The following is a 19,008-nucleotide window of genomic DNA, read 5'->3' on the forward strand; positions in this document are numbered from 1 at the left end:
GGAAAAACACATACACACTCACAAAATGTCTACACAGTGAGCGATAAACAGTGACAGTCGATGCCACCGGGATTTTTGCTGTTTCTGTGCGATTTTCGAGTATTTTGCTGTGGAATGTCGAAGCTGTTGTTGCCGTGTTGAAGCGTCTTTTTAGGTAAGCTATTTTTGTGCTGTAGTCCATGTCTTAGGCGGTTGCTCTGTGGCTGCTAGCTTGTTAGCCGTCACGCCGGGCTAACTGTGTCAAAAACAAAAAAACAATTTGTTTACGCTCTCTTTTACTTACGCTGTGGTACACAATCTAGACCTTACATTTGCTGTGAATGTATTTTTAATGCTTGCATGTTAAACCTGCGTTATTTTCCAACGATTAGGTCCGCGTAAACGGACGCCATTATGATAATAAGACATGTATTAAGTCTTCAGCCAACCGCTTGAATGCATGACTCTAAAGGTGCTCACATTCAACTTGAATTAATATAAGGTCTATTTTTCTTGAACCACTACGTCTTGTCAGGTTTGACATGCATTGGACAATGAAGGGAAAAGCCAGTAAAATGTCCTCTCCGCTCACAATCGATTTTCCTCTGCTTAAAAAACTGAGAAAGTGACTGTGATTCACCATCGAGTAAAAAAAATAAAACTAAATTATTAGTTACTAACTTATTAGTGTGTTCGACTATAACGTGGGAACATTAGAACAAAGGGTAGCAGCAAAAAGTAATCATGGATAATAGAAATAAGAAATAAAATATACGTAAAGTATAATATATAAAAGAACTGCAGTAGAAACACCACTACAAAACCAATAAAACATACAAAATGAACAGCATAAGTTGACAGATTGTACATGTTTTTTAAATGTGTGCAGTATTTTGGTATGACTATGGCAGGCACGGAATAGCCATATGTACATGACATGCATATTTTCAATGCATTAAGAGGTGAAGTGTCCACTGGTTACTTTTTGCCATTCATGTTGACCATTTATTTTGAATTATTTGTTTAAATATTGATCTTTCACAATGTTGCCTCTTGCAACTTAAGAAAGCATTTAATGTTATTTTTATTACACTGTTTCAAAATTATTTTTTGAATTAAATGGGCTAAATGTGTCTCCTGAAAACAGGATCGAGCATCATTACGGTCTTCCTCCTTCCTCATATTTGTTGCTCTTCTTGTAATCCATTGTTTTATTATGGGTTGGTAGGTTAGGCGCAGTGGAATTTCACGTGCGGTGAAAGCGTGCCATCTAAAAGTTTTGAAAGCCAATCATATCTACGCAGGTGTCATTATAATTAACTGGATCTGAAACCTATTTGAACAAAAGGCAGGTATGGTTCACTGTGCAGGTTTTAGTGCATCTGCTGTTAAAATATTGCCTCACACTCCCCAATCAAGAACAGAGAACATGTGGATAACATAAGCACACAAAAGGTCATCTCTGTAGCCAATATTTCTGAGTTTTGTTGGGGTGTTGCAACATGGCAGACTGAAAGATATGGATTGGTTGACAAATGGATCATCTTATAATTGTAGTGTATTAATAATCAAATGAGAGTTGACTGTTCTGACACCACTTTGCATTTGTGACAGTAGAGGTGACGGATGACAGGCTTTGGCAGAGGTGATGTGATCCATATTTAACTTATTATTGCATGAATGCGGCGACTGACTCAACACCAGATACAGAGTTAGGTATTCACCAGCAGTGTCTAGTTTGGACTCTTAAGCAGAGCGAAATCACCAGGAGTGACATTCGGAGGTAAAAATAAAACTTGATTAGCAGAGTCGTCTCCATTTTATCGTAGCTATGGGGGATATGAAGAGACATGTGAATTTTAAGAATGGTATCTTGTGAGTTTGAACACAAGAACTGTTTTGGGGTCTTCAGGGGCTTCGTAGCAGGCCAAGATTGTATTCTTAATTAAACTGCGGTTATTCACAGTGGATGATATTAAATGTTTCCGAAATCCCAGGTTACCAATTTAGGGCAGTTTTGTTTACTCCACAAACTCCATTTCAATATCAACCTGTGTTGCTTCTGCAAAGCAAGTCTTGTTTGTGTACTGAGGTGGATTCTCTGGTTTATATTAAACCACAGTATCCTGAAAACTTTTTGACTGTACCACCCCACACCTGCAGACTGCAGAACAGATACAATAACTGACTTTATGTTCGATAAATGGCAGCAAAAACATTTTCTTCATTCCTTAAACAAGTTTTTTTTTCTTGTTTAGGCAACTAGTTATTAAACAAAAAGAATGACTAGTTCATCAAAATCTGACAAGTGTATGGTTTCTTTAAATGGACATATCAACTATGTTCACAAGATAAGACCAGATTGGCAATTTAATGTTGTACTTTAAAACACGAACATTCTGACATTTCCTCAGTGGATGACCAGATAAGCTACTTTATAAGCTAACAGTTTGATACTGTGACACAGAAACATCTGGCCAATATTGTGAAATGGCTTAAAGCCAACAGGAAAACAAGTTTGACTAAAAGCACTAGGCCCAGATGGTAGGAATAACCTCAGTCTTTACCTCAGAAGACACTTTGCTTCACTGTTGCTCAATCACTTCATCATTGTATACACGATATCCTCCAATGAGGGTATTGCACAGTTGGTTTCACTTGGCTGTGCCAGTGTTTTCTTCACTCTGCATTCCGATCAACCTCGTTTAGAGATCTGTGGAGCAGCATATATGGCAAACTGAACTTTCAACCAAGACAGAGGTATGTTGTACTTTGTGTTTTTGTTCCGGGTTTACAGAATAAGTTTTCTAAAATAGTTGCATTCAGTGACCTATAACCAAGTGGTTTTAGGGGGCATAAAGGCATAACATAACTGGATAATACTGTTGTACTGAGACAGAGGAGAAGATCGGAGAGACAGGAGTCGCAATCAGCTGTTTACGTATTATGTGCCTGGACTGAAAGTCAAAACAAATATTAAGCGCTGTGCTGTTTGTTCTTTTTTGGGAGGCCATACTCCAATTAAGGTTTATGTAGTTTTGCAAACACAGTCTGCTGCTATTTAGCCATTCTGAAGCACTTGTATGTGTGTGTGTTTTAAAAGAAAAACTGATATTCACTGATAACTGAATACAGGAAATGGGTCAGCAGAAAACTAAACATCGTCAAATATTTGGATGAAAACAAAGTTCAAGTTTGCCAACAGTTTGGAGTATGATTGAAAACACATAGGAGCGTCCATGAGAATTCTCAGAAGTTACATCTACTGCTCAGAATACTCGGGTCAAATGCTTTGTTTCTGTTGCTCATGTCATATGGAGCGCGTTTTTTTTTTTTTGGTCTCACAACTGTACATTATGTTCAGCCGTCCACACACGCGGCTCGTGACTTGCTCTTGTATCCGCCCTTCGCTTGCATATTCAAATCGGCAAACGTCCAGGGAGGAGTTGAGCCCAGCGTCTCTTACAGCAGTTGGAGGAGTCACTGTTGAGTCTGAGCCGGAGACTCCCCCCTCCCCTCAGCCTTCACACAGCGCGCTCTCTCATTGGTCAGCTCGCGGACCAATCAGCGGCTGGAGAGACTTGCGGAAAACACTGCCAGGGACACGTGCGGAATGTACACAGCGAAGCAGAGTGGAGTAGATCTGCTGTATAAGCGCTGCCACACACACACACACAGCTGTACGAAGAGCAGGGTGTTCCGGATGCGAATGGAGGAAGCGACTCTACTTTTCTTTTAAATTAAATACGTTTGGATAACAAATGAACACGACAGTTTTGTGATGGAGCTTTACGGTGTCCGGAGGAATTGTTGACACATGTTTACACACGGAGCCGCGCCACACCTTCCTGCAGTCCGCAGTCAGTGCAGCAGGCAAGTCTCATGTTTCCCCCGCGTCTGTTTATGCTGACAGTTTCGCCTTCCCTGTGGTAAATGTACAGAATGTACCATGTCTCAGATGCCAGAGAAGCACATTGTTACAGTGTCCCATAAAGAAAAGGGCTTTGCAACTCGTATAGCATGTACATTTTTAATATCATAATATAATTTGTGGCAGGATTTGGTTGTGTTTAAAGAATTTGCATCTCATTTTAAAAATAAATTTAAAAAACTTGAAAAAAAACCTGTAAAGTTGTATTGTGTTAAGCTCTTAGGGCCATACCTGTCTTTTGCAGTGCATCACATGTAAAACATTAAAATTAAATCAAGTAGGAGAACATGTTGTAAGTGACCATTACAACTTTTTAAAAACCCTAGGTGATGTCTTAAATTACTTAACGTGTCGTTAAGTTTGTTTTTATTTAAATTAACTTATTTAACTAATGATTTACACCTGACATTAAAATGTGCTTTCTAAGATCAGATTGCAATCAGATTGCATGACTGTCGCTCAATTCGCCGGTGTCCCTTTTCTCTTTTTAACAACTACAGAGATGCCTTTGTTTTCTTTTTCAGGTAAAGACGTGATTTATTTAGACCTCACCTGATGCACGTTAATTACTTTATAGGGGATATTATGTTGAGGGCAGAAAACACCCACGGTTGTTCAGCCACTGGATCATAAAATGGACCTGGATCATAAAATGGGCACTCAAGTTCACTATTGCCTTGTAAAACACATGCTTAGGGACATCATGTACTGATGTTGTAATAAATCAATATTGAGCAAAGATAAGATGCATCATCCAATCCAACTCCAATCCAACTTTATTTATAAAGCATTTTAAAACTTTCCACAGTGGACCAATGTGCTGTACAGAAGAATAGGTAATAAAGTAATAATGAATAATCTGCATTTACACACACCGCACATCTGTGTATTGAGGGATGAGCCAGTACGATAATTTGTATCAATATCCGTCCGTAAAAAAATCCAAATATCTTATATTTTGCATGATTCAGTATAAACTTTAAAGCCAATCTTGTAATCTTTCACACAAATATACCAAATATAATTAAATCAATCTCACTCAAATCACTGCTTTTCCAGGATTATATTTTTTGCTCTTCATTATTAGTTTATTATCAACCGAGTCCTGGGTCGTGGATGTTGCTGCCGTGTGTCATCGTGCCTTTAACCATTTCAAATGTTTTCCCGCATTCACTGTTTATTTAGTCAGCAAAACATGTTAGATCATGTTTCCCACACTACAACAGACACCAGTCTTACATAATCATAGACAGGTTTTACTGCGTGCATTTTCTGTAAATAATTCAAGTGAGTGGGCAGCATCGTGGCTCGGTGTTTTGCACCGTTACCTCACAGTCATTGGTTCAAACACAGCTCCAGCCTCGCTGTGTGGAGATAGTGTGGCCTCAAATACATACAGGTTAGAGGAACTGGAAACTTAATAGCACCATATCCGTGTTGGAATTTTTTTTTAAATATTCTCATCCTTAAAATAGGGTGTTGTCCAGGTCTACTGGTGAAGGGTTTTGCATTTTTCAGAAATCAGAGTGGCTGATGGCTTATATTCGATGTGGATTAAATTTTTTGGCCCATTTATTTAGTTTTCAATCATTTATTTTTTTTAACTGTTTAATGATACAAAAGAGAACCCAAAAATGCTTAACTTCAGTTATATACAAAAATAATGTATGAACTGAATATTAAACACCTGAAACAGGTAATAAATATAATATATATAATATAAATATATTATTATAAATAATAATAAATATAAAAATAATAATTTTAAATTTTATCTAGTTTTAATCGTTTAAAAAGACTCAAACCGATAAATCGATTATCAAAATTGTTCCCCCTTCATTTAGTATTTGATAAATTGTAATTGTAATGCTCTAATTTGCCTGTTAGTGGGACCATGAGCTTAACTTAAACCACACTAATTGACTGCAGCAAATGGGTTGTATCTGGGGTGAAAGCACCTTCCAAAACAACCACTAAGTGGATGGTTGGGCCAAAATGGCACATCCAGGTATTCCTTTGCCTGAGTACAGTTCATCTCCCCCACTTCCACCCACGGCCGTATGTCTTCGCAATCACCCATGGAACTATGCATGGATGCCAGCCTGACACGACACCCACCAACACCCTGCTTGAATATTTAGAGATTCTAATTGCTCCTTCCACCAACTGGCACTCAGCTGTGGCTCACACGCATTTTGTCATGTACAAGTGGGCATCATCCATCTAACCTCATGTAATCCTGTTTAGTATTTTGTTGCAATAATTGCAGCATCATAGCACACCTGAAGTTGGCCATTGCTCTCCATCCAGAGATGCTAGGTTTAGTCGTGTCTGCGTAATGAGTTGCTTTTGTTATAAGCTGTACCCACCCTTTATCCTCCTGTCAGGACTAATAAGCTGGTAGCAGCTGCTCTGAATCCGTTCACTCAGCCATATTGGGTTATTGCGTCAATACAGGGAGCTGAGATATATCTGACCTCTCAATGCAGGTATACACTTAAACCTGTCCTGAATAAACCTTGCAGCATCACCACACACCTGCAGCAAGGTAAAGGGGGTTGTGGGGCAGCGAGGTGTATATAATTGAAAGGATTGACAACTCTGGGCTGGCCTGTGTTGCTATTTGATTGCGTCTGCAAGGCTTAAAAGATTATTGGGTTTCTTCTTTACCTGAGGAATAAATAGTACTAGACTTTCACTTGCGTAGGTGGTGGCCATATATATATACTTAGAGGTTCTATTCAGAAGCAAACCTAATTTATAGCTTTTCTCTGATGTCAAGCTTTGTTCCCTTCGGCTGGTGTTCTGTTTGTTTTGATTGTCCTCTAGGTTAAAGGGGACTAAGCTATGACGACTAAGAAATGTCCCCTTTAATTTAGGCATTAGCGCATGTTCTAATTCAGATGCATGCGTACGCATGTAGAAAGGTGTCAGAGACTGCTGGATAATCTGGGAAAATCCAGCCGATGCACACCAGGACCATACACTCATTCATTCTTACAAATCTAGTCTGCATGGCAAGGCAGGGAAAACATCTCACGGCCAAATTTGAACCTCACTTTGAAGGCCAACATGATAAACTAATCACAAGTTATTATTTTTGGCTTTTCGCAGCCTTAGTTCTCGGGACACACTGCTAAGGCCATGACAAGCATGTTTTGATACTGCAACTTATATTCTCTTTCTCTCTCTGTTTTTTTATCATAGGTGAACTTTCACACCCAGAGCAGCACATCTCAGTGGACGTGAAGAGACCAGATACAGAGTGAAGATACTGTTTGCTTTCATCAGAAGCCATTTTTCTCACTCTCTCTCACAAGCTCTCATCCCATCTGTTGAAACACTCGAGCCAAGATTGTTTCATAACCACAGATTTCATCAGTTGTCGGCACTTCTGAGTGACACTCGTTCCTCCAAACACTTGAAGAGTATTTGTTGTCTTTTTGGTTATTTGGACTAGTTTTCAAATATCAAAAACCCTCAAAGGAGGGTTTCCCGCCCAGAACTTGTTCATTTTACACATTTTTGAATTAGGATATGAATTTCTCTCCTTAGTTCTTTAAAATTTACCAGCGAACAACCATGATTTACCTGTGGATACATAGTCCCACTTAAATTTAGGTCTTTCCTTTTTTTCCTCCTCGGCTGACACTTTACCAAGCTGTCTCAGCCTCATCCTACTCTAGTATGAGTTATGACAACTCTACATCAATGCCCAGCAGCAATGCTCGAGGGCGAGTGGCTGACAAGAAAGACAATGACCAGGAAGCTGAATCAGATGGGTTAAACTGTCTGAAAATAAGCGGCGGTCAGCCCAGCACCAGCGATGCCACTTCAGACCAGGGGAGTGGAACAGGTAGAGGTTCGTCTCCCAGCAGCGGCTTGGGATCTGGAGGTCTCTCTGGAGACCAAAGAGCGGCCAACTCGGATGATATGGACGGTCTCTCCAGCGGGAACGACTCTGGGGAGAGGGAGAGCGAGGGTGGCATGGAGCGAGACAATGGGTCACGTGGGCGCCAGTCAACACGCAGCTCCCACAGCTCCTCAAATGGGAAGGACTCTGGCATGATGATGGAAACCACAGAGAGCAACAAAAGGTAAAACGAAGTGAACTGTTCACAGATTATTTCTGATGCTCATTTGCACTATTATGTACAAATGGTCATTCCTCTATTTTCCAGCTCCAACTCCCAGAGCCTCTCACCCCCCAGCGGCTCCCTGGCCTACAGCCTGCTGTCGACCAGCTCGGAGCACGATCCCCCCTCCACCTCTGGTTGCAGCAGTGACCAGTCGGCGAGGGTCCAGACTCAGAAAGAGCTGATGAAGTCCATCAAGGAGCTGAAGCTGCGTCTGCCAGCTGAGCGCAAGACTAAGGGTCACGCCAGTACTCTAAATGCTCTCAAATACGCACTTCAGTGCGTCAAACAAGTCCGAGGTGAGGGTCTGCTTTTTGTGTAATCAGAGCATGTGTTTTTTCCAGTTATAGAATGTATTCTCTTAAGCTTTTATATATGTATTTTTGCAGCAAACCGGGAGTACTACCACCAGTGGAGTGTGGAGGAGTGTCACGGCTGCAGTCTGGACTTGTCCACCTTCACATTTGAGGAGCTTGATAACATCACCTCTGAATACACCCTCAAAAACACTGTGAGTTTATTCTCGCTATTTTCTACAAATAGCTGAATGTTACTCCTTTCTACTCTTAGTTATGACATATAACTGCACGAAAATAGTGTTTAAAAAAAAAAGGTGACGTTAGTTTATGTCAGCTTCATTTGGAAAAAAGATGGGTCACATAGAGGATTTGCTTGAATTAAGTTTGATTGCGATTTAGAGTCCATTTGATGTGCTTGTTTGAAATATAGGCAATAATCTAATACACTAAACACTTAAGATTGTTAACGGCTCACTATAAATCCTTATTTTCTCAGGGAACTTTAGCTTGTCTCATGTCCAGAAACACCCTTCTTCACACTTTCCAAAGGATGAAGTGAAAGCTGCCACAAAATATCTTTGCCAAAAGAAAGATTTAACCGACAGATTTGTTGGGAGAAGCACATATCCATCAATTCCTCTCTCTCCCTGTTTTTTTTCTTCCAGGACACATTCTCTATGGCTGTGTCATTCTTGTCAGGGAAAGTGATATATGTATCACCTCAGGGATCGTCTCTGCTGCGTTGCAAACCCGAGTATCTTCAGGGGGCTGTGTTTTCTGAGCTTTTGGCCCCACAGGATGTCAGCACCTTCTACAGTGGGACAGCACCTTGCCGCCTCCCTTCCTGGGCCTCCTGCATCGGGTCTGGTAAGTCTAGTGATGGGGAGGTTTAACCAGTGGTGGTGGTGTTTTTGGTCTTAAAAAACTACCATCTTAATTTTTCCCCTCATACTCTTTCCTTCCAGCCTCTCCAGTGGACTGCACTCAGGAGAAGTCCATGTTCTGTCGGATAAGCACTGACCGGAAGCACGGCTGCGAGATGCGCTACTACCCGTTCCGCCTCACACCATACCAGCTCACGCTTAGAGATTCAGATGCGGCTGAGCCACAGCCCTGCTGCCTGCTGATTGCAGAGAGGGTCCACTCTGGATATGAAGGTATTTGATACTATATAGTACTGTTCTGTGAGAATACTGAATGCTATGTTGTCATGTTGGAACCCTGATGAAATACAGATTTTTTTGCTATGTTTCTGTTGGCATGTCTCACATCTACTAATCAGAATAACCCAATCAGAATAAGTGTCAGTCAGTGATGTGTGAGAGGGGGCAGGAGTAGAATTTATGTAAGCCAAATTTGAAATGTGAAGCCTGTCAAATTAACCTTTGGACAGTTATGCAAATTGACAGTCAGATGATTTTTTTATTTATAGATATATACTGGTGTGGACTTTTGGACCACAGAAGTCTTGTTGTGGAAAAACACATGGAAGTGTCAGTCATGTGGCCCAAGCATATTAGTTTGCTGCACTACTGACATGCTATACATGACATACAGTTGGATTTACAATGCACATACATTATAAGGGCATTGTACTTGTCCAGTGTCTGATGTTACATAATGCATTGTGCTAGAATCCATTACTCTTGGTTTAAAGCAATAATCATGAGCAGATGCTCTCATGTGTCTTTGTTGTGGCTGTGCAGCACTGATAATGTCAGAGTAACCCAGGCATTACAAACACAAGTAGATTATCAGCTCAGCTTGTTTAATTTTAGGATTTTGCTTAAAACCAGATTTAACTTTTACAAACCACTACCTTGCATTCTCCTTAATATCGATAATATCAGACACTGCATGACTGTGTTGTCTATGGCTGTTGAAATGCACCCTTATTCATGTGCATGTTTTTTCTGCCTACCAGCTCCTCGTATCCCTCCAGAGAAGAGGATCTTCACCACCAGTCACACTCCAAGCTGCCTGTTCCAGGAGGTCGATGAGAGGTTCGTTTGCTTTTTATGAAACATGATGATGATGATGACTTTTTGCATTGGCTATTGCTTGCAAAACTAGTTTTTCTGTCCATGCATTTTAATTTCTTGAAGGCTGAGCAGTACCTTTGAAATATTCCAAATATCGGTGCTGTTGAAAAGTTCAGTCGACCTAATAGAAACTGTCTGGTCGTAGATTCTGCAAACAAAAAACAACATTTGGAATTAAAGTTTAAACAAATACATTTTACATATATACACACTACATATATTTTCAATGTCACATTTAATATCATTGTATTAATAAATTGTATTTGCAGGGCTGTGCCATTGTTGGGCTACCTGCCTCAGGACCTGGTGGGAACCCCCAGTCTGCTCTACATCCACCCTGAGGACAGGCCCATGATGGTGGCCATACATGAGAAGAGTAAGTCCATAGAAGTGCAACGGCTGTTCACACACATCACGTAGTGGGAAATTACATTTTCTTGATTTCTAATGTAAAAAGAATTATTGCGTTATAATATAAGAAATCATATAAGTTCTGCTCCTGAATATAAGGAAAAGTGACACCAATCTGTTATTTACTTTCTCTGCTTAGATATTTCCCCTCTGCTGACAGATTGGCTCAGCAGTATGAACCACTTTTGAAACATTGACAATTAGTATCGCTATCAGTCCTGATAAAGGCTAAAATCCCCAAGTTGTTTAAAAGAGGAAAAAGGTTATTGGACCGATATTGATCTTGAATCAAGCGGTATCACGCCATCCCTATTTTTTAGTCGCACATCATCCACTTGCTTACTAGCTCTATGTTGCTGCTGTGCTTCCCTCCATCAATTTTGAGGTGAAATGAATCACTTCCTGTGCACAATGTCTTCTTGTTCCCTTTCTATCATAAAATATCTACTCTACTCTGCTCTGTCACCTCAGTCTTTCAGTTTGCAGGTCAGCCGTTTGAGTATTCACCGCTGAGGATGTGTGCCCGCAACGGGGAGTATCTGACGATCGATACCAGCTGGTCTTCCTTTGTCAACCCCTGGAGCCGCAAGGTGGCGTTCATCGTAGGCCGACACAAAGTCAGAACGTACGTTTAGAATTTGAATCGCTTAAAACAAACGCTGCTGGGGCATTAACATTGTACCTAGTCAAAGAATAACATCTTTTTTTCCTCTCGTCTCCAGGAGCCCTCTCAACGAAGACGTGTTCACTATGCCGCAGAATCTCGAGAGTCGGGTCACCACACCAGACATCGTGCAGCTGAGCGAGCGGATCCACCGGCTCCTGGTGCAGCCGGTGCACAGCGGCAGCTCTCAGGGTTACAGCTCGCTCGGGTCCAGCGGGTCGCGGGGGTCTCGCCGGTCACACCAACAGCGCCCGAGTGCCTCGGCTGCCTCGTCCAGCGACAGCAATGGCCCCGCCATGGATGAAGCCACTGCTGTCGTTCTGCACAAACCTGTGAGTCTGAGCAACAACAGAATGCAAACATTAAGATGTTGATGATTACAAATGCAATGTTTTGTTTTTGTCTGGATTAGTCAGTTATCAAGTGGACAAAATGTTTTTTTCAACATTTGACATTTTGTCCACTATATACACAGTATATATGTACAAGTTGAACATTCACACCACTGTCAAAACCCTGTATAGTTAACGGAGTCTGATGCTGTTTTCCCAGATGACGTTCCAGCAGATCTGCAAAGACGTTCACATGGTCAAATCTAGTGGACAACAGGTTTTCATAGAGTCTCGTAACCGGCCGCCTCCAAGAAAAAACACCAGTGCAGGTAACAGATGAATGAGGTTGCGTGGGTTATAGTGACATCAATTAATGGCAGCTATAATTCAATATAACCCCATTGGCTGTGTTGTAATGTAAGAACGAGCACATTTAGATGCCGCTCCAAGGAAAAAATACAATATTTGTCAAGTAGTGGTTAGTTCAAATTTTATTCTCCTGTTCCTCGCTATCCATTCTCCAGGCACAACTGTCAAAGCCATCTGTAGTGACCCTATCAGAGGTCTGATAGCAGATTTGACCAAACCACCCAAAGCCTTGGTCCCTGCACCACTTATCCAGAAGGAGCCGCCCACAGGCTACTCCTACCAGCAGATCAACTGTCTCGACAGCATCATTCGGTACGTGTGCTAAACTTGACCCTGTCCGTCATCTTATGTTTTGTTTGTCTACCTCTGACTCATCTTATATTTAATTTTTTTTCATGCAGGTACTTGGAGAGCTGCAACATTCCTAACACAGTTAAAAGGAAGTGTGGCTCCTCCTGCACCGCTTCCTCCGCGTCTGATGACGACAAACAGGAGACAAGCGGCAACAACAAAGGTATTTTATCATAATAATAATGACTTTTGAACCAGTTCTACTGGGTGAACAGTACTAAAGGCTAAGGCTTTTTGTTGGTGTTTGTTCCTGCAGGTGGTTCAGTTAGCATCGTAGGTGAACCACCTCTGCCCCCCCTGACCATGGCCACAAAGGCAGAGAGTGTAGCCTCAGTCACGTCGCAGTGTAGCTTCAGCAGTACTATCGTGCATGTGGGAGACAAGAAGCCTCCCGAGTCAGGTGGGCATCTTCATCACTCATCTATTTCCTATAGTTTGTTATTCAGCAGGTTTGTATGCGGTGCTTGCATGTTTAATCTCGAATTTAAAGGCCTTTGATATGGAAATGCTAATGTTATGCAGCTACTCATCTTGCAATCAGTCTAACCAACTATGCTTTACTTTCTGCTTTTAGTATTATTACGCACAAACCTGTAACATCATGACCAGCTGCAGATTGTAATGTGAAAGATAATTTCTTTTTCAAATCAGAGTTCATCCTGGGAAGTGTTTCGGTGTTCTGTTCTATAAGAGAATTAGCCTTTCAACAAACACCACTCTCTAACTACTACTGTCTATATCGTTTGCTAACATCAGCTGCAAGCATGTTGCCACAAAAGTAATGAGTGCATTAAATAATGGAAAAGCTTTTATTGTTCCTAAATTAGCCTTTCTATCAAAAAAGGAGGAGATGGCTATTTCATGTCTTCTAATACTCCTCCCTATGCCGCTTCTCTATCATAGACATAGTAATGGAGGAGGCTCCTACAATTCCTACACGAGCCCTTCCTACTACTACAACACCAGCTCCTCCCAACAGCAGCGCAAGGCATGCTGCACACACAGCCATCGCTCCTCCTCCTCCACCATCACCGCTGCCACCTCCACCTCCACCCCCACAACTCTCACAGCCAGAGAGGGACAGTAGAAGGAGTGGAAACGTTTGTGGCAGCGGAGGTGTGGGTGGAGGCCGAGGCCTGACAAAGGAGGTGCTGTCTGCTCACACACAGCAGGAGGAGCAGGCGTTCCTCGACCGCTTCAAGGACCTCAGCAAGCTGCGCGTTTTTGATCAGACGGCATCGTCAACGGTGCGGTGCCACGCCCCAGCTGGCACCCCTCTGTCACGAGGTACAGGCACACCCACCAGTCTAACACACACACACACACACAGGCTTGTGCAGCTATTCCTCTGAGGACACTACATTGCCTTCCATTTGGGTTTATGTCCAACTCTAACTCCTACATAACCTTAACCCAGCCACAATTCAAATATTATCCCTAAACCAGTTAATCAGAAATTAGGTTTTGCCTCATTTGGACCAGGTTTTGGTCACTATGAGGACTACTGGTCCAGATAAGGATAAGTACACGCACACAGGCATGTTTACGTGGGGACTCCATAAATACCACATTTTCATGGAAAGTCAACCTACTTTGCCAATATTTTACTAATGATTGTGGTTTACAGTGGCATAATTTTCTTGGTCCATTTCACATTTTTTCCATAAAATAAAAATTAAGACAATCATGAGCGTTTTTTTGACAGATTTGTAAAACGCAAACCACCACTTATGTCTTTCCAGGAGTGCGCTGTTCCCGGGATTACCCTGCTGCAGGAGGCAGCACTGGTCACAGACGAGGCCGTGGAGGAAAAAGACTCAAACACCAGGAGTCGTCTGACCAGCACAGCTCTCTGAGTCGGAGCGTGAACCACCAAGACCCCAGGATGAACCCAGCCCCCATGCCCTTCAACATGCCCCTTGGACCCCCAACAAACTCCTCCTCCTGGCCGTCTGTAGGCTCCCAGGCCAGCATTCCCTCTGCCCCATTCGCCCCGGGCATGCTTCCAATCTACCCCGTTTACCCACCGCTCGCACAGCCACTGCCCATCCCAGACCCTTCACGCTTCCCCGCTACCCAAATGGTTCCTCCCATGATGGCCCTGGTTCTGCCAAACTACATGTTCCCCCAGATGGGAGCACCCATCGCTCAGCCAGCTGCTGCCCCTGGACACTTCTACAATCCTAACTTCACACCTTACCCCAACGCCACGCCAGCTGCCGTCCCCACTGTCCTCTCCAACCCGCTGCCTATTCCAGGCACCTGCGTGCCGCCATCTCGCAGCAGCACGCCACAGTCCTACACTCAGACGCCTGCCGACCGCGACGGCGCAGAGTCCCCTCTCTTCCACTCCCGATGCTCCTCCCCTCTCAACTTGTTGCAGCTTGAGGAATCACCAACCAACCGGTTAGAGGCTGCCTCGGCACTGGTGGCAGCACAGCAACACACACCTTCTGCACAGGGCGGGGCAGCTGGGGTACAGAGCTTAGCCAATCAGGGAAGCTCTGATGATACCTCCAAGGAGAATGTAAGTTAAGAAGATATTAAAGGGCACTTTCAAGATCTTATTCCAAAATATGTCCAATTCCTGGCAAGATAAAGACAATTTATAATCTTTTCTCTCTGCACCTGTTTATTCTCCCTTTAGGGTGAAGCTAATGAGTCCAACAACGATGCGATGTCCACCTCCAGCGACCTGCTGGACCTGCTGCTGCAGGAGGACTCCCGCTCAGGAACAGGCTCAGCTGGTTCTGGTTCAGGCTTCTCTGGAACCAGGTCCTCAGGTTCAGGCTCTGGGTCCAACGGATGCAGCTCGTCTGGCGCCAGCGGCACCAGTGAGTACAAAAATAGAGTTCAAAGATCAAAGATTTTTTTAGACTTTTAATTTGATAATGCAGGATTTCTCAGCCACGAAACAGCTCCCTGGTTCAGCTTGCCAAATTCATGGTTAAGAGCATAGACTAATCCTGCCTTATATCTCCTCGTCCATGCAGGCAGAAGTCAAGACAGCCACACGAGCAAGTACTTTGGCAGCATTGACTCGTCAGAGAACGACCACTCTCGCAAACATCCAGCAGGGGGCAGCAGCAGTGCTGGGGGAGAGGAACAGTTCATCAAGTGTGTCCTCCAGGACCCCATCTGGCTACTGATGGCCAACACTGACGACAAGGTCATGATGACCTATCAGCTGCCAGTCAGGTAAGATAAAGGACTGTTTTTATGATTAATCTTCATCTGTATTATTTTGCTCTTTCAGATTGCTTTAGAAGTTAATTTTTTGTGTGTTATTATATCTGATGTCCCGGAGAGACGGTAGATTGACAAACCAGCCTTTATATTCTTGTGTAACAGGGACATGGAGACGGTGCTGCGAAAGGACCGCGAAGCCTTGAGGAACATGCAGAAACATCAGCCACGCTTCTCAGAAGAGCAGAAGAGGGAACTGAGCCAAGTTCACCCCTGGGTGCGCACGGGACGCCTGCCGCGAGCCATCAACCTCTCTGTGAGTTCCACCTGCAGCTCAATGCATAATTTTCATTTAAACAAACATGGCTGATGAATTTATTCTGCAGTCCCACTGTGACGTTAAATACCCGCAGAAAATTGCTAATAATTGAATTCCAACGCATCCTCTTTATCACTAAGCATGACGCAATTAAGCATATAAATTGTTCATTTGTCTGTGTTTTATCTCACACTGACTTGATACTGGTTCAAATGTCTGGTGTTTTAAAGGCCTCCAGCACTGAAATGCTAACAGGAAACAATGTTCCTCTGTGTTGTCAGGGCTGCACGGGCTGTAAGTCTCCACCCACCGTGCCTCCCTCCGCCCCCTTTGATGTGGAGATCCATGAGATGGAGCTATGCAGCGTGCTGAAGCCTCAGGACAACGGCAAGAAAAACCTTACAGAAACGGCCATGGATGAAGAAGAAGAGGCGGCAGAAGAGAAAGGAACCACAACACGAGACAACAACCAGGACATGACGGCTGTGGCTGTGCAGGAGAAGACAGCGCCGTAGCCGCGGGGAGTCAACAACTCACTAAAGACAAAACATAATCATGACCTTTTTAGAGGAAAACGTGGACCTTTAAAGGCTGATGTTCACCTTTACACAGTGTAAGATGTTTCAAAACAGGCTCTGCTGGGACATTAAGGGTCAGGCAGGAAACTTGGCCGAGTTCTTTACGGAGTCTGACTTTGATGACGGCACACCGGGCATGTTGTGTGACTGCAAATCAAATGCCTCGGGGAAACCACAGGACACAACGGACATTGTGGGACATTTGTTGTCCTCTCTCAGCTGTTCTTGTGGTTTTTAGCATATTAATTTAAGTTGTAAAATAAAGAGGGACTCGAGTGAATGTGTCGCTTAAAAAAAAAAAAAAAGAGGAGAAGATGACGCCTTTACATGAAGATGGTTGTGCTTCACCACAATGTCCTCTCCCCTTGATGTTTATATCTCGCCTGTGACTTTGACCTTTCAGATCACTTTATCACTGAATTGAATTCTAGGACGAAATATTCTACAGAGAAAATGTACAGTGAGGAGCAGGTTATTTTCTAAACATTTTTATTTTTATATTTTTCCGGTAAGGTTTGATGGCCCAAAAAGAGAGATTATACTGTACAAAAAAAAAGAAGAAGAAAATCCAGGATTTAAAATCGTACTTGTTACCAGTTCATGTTTTTCTGTGACCGTACAATCTGGTGCAAAGTACATTGATTATGGGGCAGCATGGCAATCTGCAGGAGTGTGCTGAGAAACAGGAGCTGCGGGGAGACATTTTGTGTTGCCGGTACTTGCACATGGTCAGATGAGGATTGAGAAAGAAGTGGATGAATGCTCTTCAAAGAAAAAAAAAAACATCTATAGAGTTCAGACGGTATTTTAGGATTCTCTCTTTCTTTTCCTCTCTACTTCCACTCTGTGGCACTGTTCTGGTCATGTGATATTTTATGCTTGGCGTCAGTGGTCTGTGCGACGGTTTCTTAATATTTTTGTGAAAAATCTTTGTACAAACAAAAATAAAAATCACAATAAATGACTTGGAAAGCTTTTCCAGAGCATTCTTGTGATTGCTTCACTGTCTATTTTATTTTGTGGTGGTGTGTTTTGCAGCCGTCGGCCTGGATACCTCCAGACTGAAGTGAAAGCACAGAGCAGATCAGGGCAGCAGCCGCCGCTTTCCTCACCCGACCACAGTCTCCCTCTGCTCTGCTGTGGTTTTTTTCACTCCAGAGTGGTCACCACAGCCTAAAAAAGACAAAGGCATGCCCTCGTTTATGGAAACATAAAGCGACAAAGTTGACTCCGCTGCTCATTGGAACAACGTTGGCAGTGATAGTGTTTTGAGTCGCGTTATGTGAATTAAAACCTCTTCTCGACAACAGCAGAGGATCCCTCTGTGCCCAAAACTGTAACATTTGTGCAAATATATTCTGCTACCTATGTGTCTATGTTTACTTTTAACAGGGCCGTAACGTTTCTATTTTAAGTTACTGCGTTTTTCATTCTTTCCTCACATCCCAAACAAAACACTTATAGTTCCCACTGCCACAGATTCTGGGGGAAAGGAATTTAATCGACATGATTGTCCTTTACTTTTCACCAGCAGACTAAACTGTACATGTGTGCCCAGGTAGATTTAAACTTCTCAGCTTATTTAGTCTTTAACCAAACCAGCGTTTCTTTCCTAAATTAAAACCACTTCATACATATATTTATATAGAAAAATGTATACACACGTCTACCATCATATAAACAGTATGTTAGTATGTGTAACTCAACCAGCAGAGACCCGACTAATGAGTAGAGGACGTTAATTATGAAAGCATAATATTTCAAACTGATAATTTCTTTCACAAGTAACCAAATGAGTAAGTAAACAATCTTAATCCAGTTATTTAATCTTAAAATGTAATTCTTTGTTATCTACTACCATACAAAAAAAACCTAATGTTTCACTGTTTCACAGAACAGTGCAGATTAAAATCAAATCAAATAATTAGGCCCCAATAAGGAGTCTGAATTCAAAGAATAGTCCGAATTATTTAAAAGTAGTCAAATGTTAATAAAATGTCAAGTTATTGTATTAGTTATCATTAAGTCAGTTCAAATGTATCCAGGAAGATAGTCGAGATGCTTCTTTTTTTTTTCTCGTCAATTTTTTTTCCGTCAATTTTTTTGGTGTTTTTTAAACTCGAGTTTGAAAGTTGAGATTTCGATTTTCAAAGCCGACATCTTGCAATACTTTTTCATGTAATTTTTTTTTTCTCCGTAATCCTCTGGGAACCTTGGATGTATTTATAGAAGATATATTGAGATATTAAAAGAGATAATGGTATAGTTTAGTGACAACGTTGACCACCTGGTGGCAGTCGAGACAAGAAATGAACAGCATTTACTGTATATAACTATGACTATATTTCTGTCATTTTACACACACACACACACACACCTGCAGAAACACATTTTCCATACGTTCCAACCCA

General features: G+C 42.3%; 1 protein-coding gene across 2 annotated transcripts; it reads left to right on the top strand.

The window, feature by feature from the left end:
* On the top strand, positions 1-17,566 carry per1b (period circadian clock 1b). 2 transcript variants are annotated; one of them, XM_083909837.1, is made up of 20 exons: positions 1-154; positions 7,118-8,007; positions 8,092-8,345; positions 8,436-8,557; positions 9,011-9,212; positions 9,311-9,502; positions 10,270-10,348; positions 10,657-10,763; positions 11,270-11,423; positions 11,521-11,794; positions 12,015-12,123; positions 12,319-12,475; positions 12,565-12,677; positions 12,771-12,914; positions 13,418-13,801; positions 14,257-15,041; positions 15,162-15,348; positions 15,508-15,712; positions 15,866-16,016; positions 16,301-17,566. In XM_083909837.1, exons 2-20 carry the CDS (start codon positions 7,598-7,600, stop codon positions 16,532-16,534), a joined length of 4,263 nt encoding a protein of 1,420 aa, XP_083765963.1. In that variant the 5' UTR covers positions 1-154; positions 7,118-7,597; the 3' UTR covers positions 16,535-17,566. The 2 variants fall into 2 exon arrangements, with proteins under 2 accessions (XP_083765963.1, XP_083765962.1); XM_083909836.1 differs by lacking the exon at positions 1-154 and adding an exon at positions 3,651-3,852.
* Positions 17,567-19,008: the final 1,442 nt, after the last annotated feature.

This window comes from Microchirus variegatus, assembly GCF_963457635.1.
Source record: "Microchirus variegatus genome assembly, chromosome: 2".
NCBI lineage: Eukaryota > Metazoa > Chordata > Actinopteri > Pleuronectiformes > Soleidae > Microchirus > Microchirus variegatus.

Bases quoted from the DNA above. Each gene is read 5' to 3' on its own strand.
- per1b (XM_083909837.1), top strand. From the start codon at position 7,598: ATGAGTTATGACAACTCTACATCAATGCCCAGCAGCAATGCTCGAGGG. The intron at 8,008-8,091 runs GTAAAACGAAGT...TCTATTTTCCAG, and splicing joins ACCACAGAGAGCAACAAAAG to CTCCAACTCCCAGAGCCTCT. The intron at 12,678-12,770 runs GTATTTTATCAT...TTGTTCCTGCAG, and splicing joins GACAAGCGGCAACAACAAAG to GTGGTTCAGTTAGCATCGTA.